The sequence below is a fragment of the Austrofundulus limnaeus genome, unplaced genomic scaffold, assembly GCF_001266775.1.
Source record: "Austrofundulus limnaeus strain Quisiro unplaced genomic scaffold, Austrofundulus_limnaeus-1.0 Scaffold1500, whole genome shotgun sequence".
Lineage (NCBI taxonomy): Eukaryota > Metazoa > Chordata > Actinopteri > Cyprinodontiformes > Rivulidae > Austrofundulus > Austrofundulus limnaeus.
Window position 1 is genome coordinate 26,911 of NW_013953902.1, and position 8,442 is coordinate 35,352.

Here is an 8,442-nt window from a genome sequence, read left to right on the forward strand (position 1 = left end):
TGACACGTTCTGGCTCTCTGTAAATAAAGCAAAGTCACTTCCTCATCCGACATTAAACAGCCCCACAGAGGAGGGAGGGGCGGGGCGGCTGTCGCCGTGCAGCGCAGCTGTCCTGCGTCTGACCTCAAAGTGCACAAGCTTCAAACTTCAGCGTTGGCTGCGATTTTGAAGCTGAAATCGTGTTCGGTGTGAACGCACCATCAGAGGCTGAAGCTCTCAGAAGTAAAGATGAGCAGGGCTTCACCTGTCTGGGGCCTCTGCTTTAAAAACAGGTCCGGTTCTGTTCTGACAACACGTCCATAAATCTCTGTAAATAAACACAGTTCACTGCTCCATCCTTAAATACTACTTTTTCTCTTCAGACCCTGTGTCCTCATATGAGGACGTTGCATTTTTCCCTCTCTGCACAATGTTTTAGTTTTTGTTTTCTCAACTTTGACCCATTGGCCTGACTATAGACACTACCAACTAGAGCTGTAACGATACATAGCTCCACATCAATATAATGGTTAATGATTCAATCATATAAGGGAAAAAATCTTATATCATCACCATATGCCCATCTAACGGTTATTTTGTAAGATGGGCATAAAGATATTCCATCATATCGACTGCACATTTGTGAATCAAATCATATCCTGACAGACTGACAGACTTTGTGATATTGAGAAATATCGTATCGTCATCCATAAAATATCACATCGTGATAAATCAAGTGATTTACACCCCTAACACCAGCACCATCTAGTGGTCACATGACAACATTACACTCGGTGAAAACATGGCGGGGATCCCAGTAAAAAGCTTCTACAGCAGAAAAAACAGTCGATAAAAATCCAGATCATAAATTATTATAAATTATTTATGCTTAAAACTCGTGTTTATGAGCAGCTACATCTTTAGCTTCATCAAACATGCAAATCTGGCCATTTTTTGCAATTGTAGCAAAGTACAATGTTTATAAAGACGAAGTCCTCAATTGAGGACATTGGGACTATATTTCATTATTGATTGCGCCGTGCAGGTGAATAAACATGGGAGGATTTAAAAAGATTCACAAATGTAAATAAATATGGTAAGCGGTTCATTTGTTCAACCAGTTGATTTGAACAAGGATGTTCTGATCATATGCTCTACCATCGTATCACGTTATCAGTTCTTCAAACTGAGGAGCAATCTGAACGTTGTCATTGATGATGATGATGATGAAATTTACTGATCTTGCTCTGGTCAACAGCTGGCTGCTGTGTTCCCAAAATAACTWGGAAAATAATCCCTCAATAAAGGCTATCATGACGTTGTACAGGGTAGCAGCTCAGGTATTCCTCAACCAGCGTGATGTGTTTAGACCCAGTGTCCTCGTATGAGGACATCAATTTTTTTTTTTGCAAAAACCCCTTCCTGTACCACGGCAGAGTCCAGTTATTATACTTATTAGGTCCTACTAACCTCATTTACCTCGAAGAAAAAAATGCACACCAAACCAAAGCTTGAATCTCAGGAGGGTAAAGCTCTATCCTGCAAAGAAGCCATAAGAAAACACCATCCAGAACCACTACTGTAGACTGTAGAGGTAGAGAAATGTTTTTTAGCAGATCCAAATTTTGAAGTTCTTTTTGGGGACCATGAATGCCAGCCTGTTAGTAGTGCACAGTACTGTCTGCCTCTCTGTTGGTATGGGGGTGCATTAGCGGGGATGGTAAAGCCCTGTCCGACCAGCCTGAACAGAGCGTGAACGTGTTCGCAGGAAGAAGACAAAGGCGTGAGCGACGGCACCTTCAAAGGGCAGCGTTTATTCGAGTGTCCCCCGAGGAGAGCTCTGTTCGTGAAGCTGGGCTCGTGTCGGCCCGACTCACGCTTCCAGACCGTCTCAGACGACCACGTGGAGAACATGTCGGACCCGGACATGCTAGGTAAGCACAGAGCAGCTAACAGCATCTCAAAGATTCACCTTCAGATGTTTGTTCTCGATGTCTCCGTTTGTTTTCTCTGCACCAGAGGAAGAGGCAGGCTACAGCACCGGAAACCTAGAGTTTGTTCCTCCAATCAGCAGCGAGCAGGTTCAGCGGGTTCTGATTGGCCGGATGAAGGGGATCCAGGGTCACTGCAACTCCTGCTACATGGACGCTGCTCTGTTCGGGTCAGGACGGTGAAAATGACAGGATAAACGGATGTGTCAGCAGGTTCTGAGCTGCAGCTGCTTGTTTCTGTCCTCAGCTTGTTCTCCTGCTCCTCCGTGCTGGACTCCATGCTCTTCAAATCCACGACTCCTCAGGACGCCCCCATCCAGAGGACGCTGCTCCGCGACATCGTCAACCCCCTCCGCAGGTACGTTCAGAAGGGAGCCCCGCCCCCGCTGACGAGGCAAACACYGCGTGTGACCATGAGCCTTCTTCTTGTAGCAAGGGCTTCGTGGAGGGCCGGCACGTCATGAGGTTCAGGCAGCAGCTGCAGAAGCACGGCTACAGCCACTCCTTCACCACAGACGAGAAGGGTCAGTCCAGAACCAGAGCTAAAGCCCCGATCCATCCAGGAGGACACAGCTTCTAAAGTGCTTGTGTTTTTCAGATCCGGAGGAGTTCCTGATCATCGTCATGCACCACATCCTGGCCCTGGACCCTCTGCTCAAACTGTAACTGTTGGCTTTGAACCATCTCTGGCGCCGGTGCAAAGATCTGATCCTTTATTTTGTTGTTGTTGTTTTGTTTTGTTTTTTTCATTTCAGATCAGCTGCTGGCAAAGTGCAGGAGAGCTACTGCTACCAGATCTTCCTGGACCAGAACCACAGCCTGGTTCTTCCCACAGTCCAGCAGCTCCTGGAACATTCCTTCCACAGCGCCGGACTCAAGCTGGCAGAGGTGAGAGCTGCTGTGGAGCTAAGTAGCAGTTAGCACTGTTGCACCACAGATATAAGACTCTGAGCTGGATTTGTCTGCTGAAAGGAAATGAAATGAAGATATTTAATGAAAAACTATGCAGTGAAATGATGCTTTTCTAAGGGTTTTACTATAATTAAAAAGAAAAAAAACAGGTTTCTATGTTAGAGAGGATCCACTGAACTGTTGCTGGTTTGTCTTTAAAAGCTATGGAAGAGCATTATATTCACCAAATAAAAACATTAGATACAGTATCTGATCTCGTAATGATGAAATAAGATCTCATAATTACAAGATGACATGTCAGAAATATGAGATAAGATGTCCCAATTATGAAAAGATCTCATAATTACAAGATCCTGATCTCATAATTACAAGAAAAGATCTCATAATTACAAGATAAGATCTCACAATTATAAGATCTTGATTTCATAATTACAAGATAAGATGTCATAATTACAAGATAAGATGTCCCAATTATGAAAAGATCTCATAATTACAAGATCCTGATCTCATAATTACAAGAAAAGATCTCATAATTACAAGATAAGATCTCACAATTATAAGATCTTGATTTCATAATTACAAGATAAGATGTCATAATTACAAGATATGTCAAAAATACGAGATAAGATGTCCTAATTACAAAAATATTTCATAATTATGAGACAAAATGTTATAATAATGAGATCCTGATCTCATGATTACTAGAAATTTTTACAATTACAAAAAAGATCTCATAATCACGGGAAAAGATTTCAAGATAATTACCAGATCAGATCTCATAACAAGATCCTGATCTCTTAATTATAAGATAATGATTTTTGTTATAATCAATGCAATGCTCTTCCATAAAAATCTGATAGAAATTATTATTATTATTATTTTTCTTTTTAGCAGCTGTGAGTCAGGACATGTTCGTCCAGCAGGTGTCTCAGTGGGACAGGTGTCTCAGTGGGACAGGTGTCTCAGCACATCACCTGTCCTCAGCTTCTTCTTGTCTGTCCGTCTTCAGGTGCCATCCTGTCTCATCCTGCAGATGCCTCGCTTTGGGAAGAAGTTCAAGATGTTTGACAAAATCATTCCCTCTCTGGAGCTGGACATCACCGACCTCCTGTCTGAGGGTGCCTTTACACACACACACACACACACACCCCGAGGTGTTGTCACTGTGTTACATCACTGTGTGTGTGTGTGTGTGTGTTGCAGGGCCGCAGCAGTGCATCCTGTGTGGAAACCTGGCCGTGGAGGAGTGCACAGATTGTTTTAAAGAATTTGTTTTCAGCTCAACGGGATTCAAAGTCTTCTGCAGGACGTGTTCAGCTCAGGTGTGTGTTTTTATCTGAACAGGTGATCTGAACAGGTGAGCTGAACAGGTGAGCTGAACAGGTGAGCCGAACAGGTGAGCCATTCAGGCTGCAGCATGTACCAGGACAAAGGAGTTCCTCTCATTTAATAAAAAAAATCTCCTTTTGGAGGGAAACCATTAGCAGGATCTMCTTCCAGCAGCTTCTCACTTCCTAATCTTGTAGTTGTGTGTCCTCGTCAGGTGCACGCTCACCCCCAGCGCCGGGCCCACCGGCCCGCCCCCCTGGACATCCCTAAGGGTTACCTGGGCCGCGGCGTCCCCCACACCCTGACCAGGGACAGGCTGGAGCTGTTCTCCGTGCTCTGCATCGAGACCAGCCACTACGTGAGCTTCGTCAAACACGGGCCCAACAAACACGACTGGATCTTCTTCGACAGCATGGCCGACAGACAAGGTGGGCGGCGGCTTGTTCTGCAGCCGTGTAAACACGGGGAGCGCTGAGTCAGCACTTTTTCTCTTTGCTTTTTTTGTGCCTTTGTTGTCGTTCATGTAGCAAAACCTTCAGCTCGTTTAGTTTTGTAACGTTTATTCAAAATGTTTTATCTATTTTACAAACATTTCTTCACAGAAATAAATCCAGATTATTTCAAATCTGTTCAAACATTTTCTCACAAACCTGCTTCAGCTGCTGGTTTATCCTCTTATGCTGCTTTTAGCTTTTAGCAAGTATTTTAGTACTTTTAGCATTTAGCCAGTGTTTGTTTTTGCCAGCTTATGCTAGCATCTAGTTAGCCTTATTCTACATTAACTACTGTTGTCCTACTGTTAGCTTCTGGTTAGGTTTTTGCTACTTTTAGCCTGAAYTCTTCTGTTTCTACTGTTATCTTCTGACTAAACTTTGCAAACTTTGGCTTTTATCTAATGTTCWGCTGCAATATTTTAGTTCTGCTAGTTTTAGTATATTGCTAGCTTTGTATTAATTTTAACCTCTAGTTAGCTGTATGCTACTTTTAGCTACTGTTATGCTACTGTTAGCTTCTATGTAGCTTTTTGCTGTTTTAAGCCAGCTTTATTTTACTTTTAGCTTGTATCTAGCTTTTTTGCTACGTTTAACTTTAGCCAGCCTTACTCTATTTTTAGGTACTGTTCTGCTACTGTTAGCTTCTGGTTAGTTTTTTGCTACTTTTAGCCTCAAGCCTACTGTTTCTCTTATCTTCTGACTAAACTTTGCAAACTTTGGCTTTTATCTAATGTTCTGCTGCAATATTTTAGTTCTGCTATTTTTAGTATATTGCTAGCTTTTTACTAATTTTAGCTACTGTTATGCTACTTTTAGCTACAGTCCTGTTACTGTTAGCTTGCATCTAGCTTTTTACTAATTTTAGCCTCTAGTTAGCCATATGCTACTTTTAGCTACTGTTATGCTACTTTTAGCTACAGTCCTGTTACTTTTAGCTTGTATCTAGCTTTTTTGCTACTTTTAACTTTAGCCAGCCTTATTCTATTTTTAGCTACTGTTCTGCTACTGTTAGCTTTTATTGCCTTTTGCTACTTTTAGTTTTTAGCTAACTGTTTATTCTTTTAGCTTCTAGCTAAACTTTTGCAAACTTTGGCTTTTATCCAACTTTTTGCTTCTATCTTTTAGTTATCATTCTGCTACTTTTAGTATCTAGCCAGAATTTTGGTACTTGAAACGTTTAGCCAATGTTCTGCTTCTTTTAACATCTAGTCAGTCTTTTACTACATTTAGCTACTGTTGTGCTACTTTCACCTACTCTTCTGCTACTTTTAGGGTTAGTCAGCATTTTGCTTTTTGTATCTTTTAACCAACTTTACTTTTAGCTGCTGTTCTGCTTCTAGCATGTACCTAGCTACTTTTGGGTTTTAGCCCAGTTTTAGCTACTGTTCTGCTTTTAGAGTTAGTCAGCATTTCGCTACTTTTATCTTTTAGTTTTACTCTACTTTTAGCCGCTGTTCAGCTTTTAGCATCTACCTAACTTCTTGACACGTTTAGGTTTTAGCCAGCTGTGTACTAGTTTTAGCTACTGTTGTGCTACTTTTACCTACTCTTTCCTTTTTGTATCTTTTAACCAACTTTARTCTACTTTTAGCTGCWGTTCTGCTTCTAGCATCTACCTAGCTTCTTGATACTTTTGGGTTTTGGCCATATACTCGTTTTAGCTACTGTTCTGCTACTTTTCGAATCTGCTTAGKTTTTTGCTACCTTTAGCTTTTAGTCATCTCTTTGCTACTTTTGAACTAGCTTAGCATAAATAGTTTCAACCCTATAGCTTGTATCTAGCTTTTTGCTGATCTCTCTTTATCATTCTGCTACTTTTAGCATGTAGCTAGTCTTTAGCTACGTTTAGCTCAACCCTTTTCTCGAAGCCCTGTCGTCTTGCCGCCTCTTCACAGAAGATCTCGTTTCTTTTATTTTTCCACCTCCAGGAGAGACGGACGGCTTCAACATCCCGGAGGTCCAAGCCTGCCCCGAGGTGGGCGTGTACCTGGACATGTCTCCCACCGAGCTGGCCAATCAGACGCCGCGAGACATGAACAGCGTGGCCAAGCGTCTGTTCTGCGACGCCTACATGTATCTGTATCAGAACACCAACATGTGCCTTTACCGCTGAGTGGACCGGGCCGGACCGGGCCTGGCGCTGCACTTTAAACATTCTGACCTTTTTGTTTTTGTTTTTTTATTCCTGGATCGCTCCGTTTTCTTTTAACGGAACGTGTGGAAACAAACTGGTAAAGTTGTGTATTTGTACACAGAAATTTACAAAACATTATTCGTCCTGGTGTGGGGAAAGAGTTATATGAAAATAAATGTTTTAATGTCAAATCTTACGTGTAGAAAGGATAAACTGACACGTTGTGCGCTGACGAAAACAAAAACAAATAAACTGTAAATGAAATCAGTTCCAGACGTTCCTGAGCTCCAGCAGTGAGTCGTTAACAGGAGAAATCTCACTTCTCTCGTCGGTMGTGTTTAACCCTSCTGCTGTCCTGGGGTCAAAATGACACCGTTCATGAGGCCTCAGGGGCCATTTTGACCCCAGGACAGCAGCAGGGTTGGAGAACGCTGCGTTAAAATGACACGTTGCACTAAAACGTTTGGATACGTTCAAGTTTGCTGCTTTTATTTACTTTATTGAGGGATCTTGTTTTATTTTTCAGACCAGAAATGACACCAAAGATYACTGGGTGGATTTATTAGGTCAAAGTTTTCTTAAATTGTTTTGAAGGTTAAACTCTTGAAACGTTATATTTTCTTTAAAAAAAAATAAATGGACCAGTTAGTTTTATGAAGGTCTTCAGATCCAAAATGTTTAATATGTATAATGTATAATTTTTTATRATCTTTGGTTGTGATTTTTGTTTCTGAGCAGGATAAGCTGATAAAACTGCTGCAGGTTTCTGTTTCTATCTTCTTCCATCCAGATGTTGTGTTAACGACCTTTGATTGTGATTTGATGGAAATAATTAAAACAAGTTGAACTGTCTGATGAGTTCTCTGTGTTCATAGGTGGAAATGAGTCCTGCAGGMTTAGATTTTGACAGAGTTTCTGTTCTGTGGTTCGTTCTGGTCTGATGAAGCCGMTTCTGAAAAACTGATTGAGTCCTTCAGACCCTCAGCTGGACCCTGAACAGTGTCAGGTTCTTCTGCTCAGCTTTCTTTATCTTCTGGACAAGAAGAACTCATCATCCAGGAGGAGCTCGGAGCAGAGCTCCAGCTTTAATGTTTCCATCCCAAACAGAATGGAGCTTAAAATATTAAAGTAGTACAGCAGGTAAAGTGAAAAAACAGCAGCTAAAGGGAGCTAAATAATCGTTAAAAGTTAAATAAATGACCAAAAACTAAAAATATCAAACCGTAGATCAAGGATAAATTGAGCAAAACTACCTAAAAGAAGAACTTCATCCAGGAGGAGCTGAGCTGCTCCTCAGCATCAGGAGTCAGCTGAGGAGGTTCATCTGATCTGGGTGCCTTGTGGGCAGATCCAGAACTCTCTGGAGGTCCTGTCTGGTCTGGAAACACATTGTGGTCCACCAGGAGGAACTGCAGGGTCTCTGAGGATAGGGGGGTCTGGGTTTCCCTCCTGGACCAGTTGTCTTTATGATCCGACCACAAATAAGGTGTAGGAGCCACGTGTCAAACTCAAGGCCCGCAGGCCAAATGTGGCCCACGGATGACTTCCATCTAGCCCACAAAAGGCCACTTCTCCCAAATTTATTATTGATTGAGATATATAT

General features: G+C 42.0%; 1 protein-coding gene across 2 annotated transcripts in view; it reads left to right on the top strand.

The window, feature by feature from the left end:
* cyldl (cylindromatosis (turban tumor syndrome), like) overlaps positions 1 to 7,691 on the top strand; it is a 12,757-nt gene extending 5,066 nt beyond the window's left edge. The window contains exons 6-15 of one of the 2 annotated variants that reach the window (XM_014032633.1): positions 1,748 to 1,913; positions 1,999 to 2,140; positions 2,218 to 2,328; positions 2,403 to 2,494; positions 2,569 to 2,632; positions 2,726 to 2,858; positions 3,892 to 4,000; positions 4,086 to 4,204; positions 4,426 to 4,639; positions 6,634 to 7,691. In XM_014032633.1, coding sequence (XP_013888087.1) covers positions 1,748 to 1,913; positions 1,999 to 2,140; positions 2,218 to 2,328; positions 2,403 to 2,494; positions 2,569 to 2,632; positions 2,726 to 2,858; positions 3,892 to 4,000; positions 4,086 to 4,204; positions 4,426 to 4,639; positions 6,634 to 6,818 — 1,335 coding nt within the window. In that variant the 3' untranslated portion in view covers positions 6,819 to 7,691. Of the gene's footprint in view, positions 1 to 1,747; positions 1,914 to 1,998; positions 2,141 to 2,217; positions 2,329 to 2,402; positions 2,495 to 2,568; positions 2,633 to 2,725; positions 2,859 to 3,891; positions 4,001 to 4,085; positions 4,240 to 4,278; positions 4,640 to 6,633 lie in introns of those variants that run through there. The other variant, XM_014032634.1, reaches the window with a different exon arrangement.
* Positions 7,692 to 8,442: the final 751 nt, after the last annotated feature.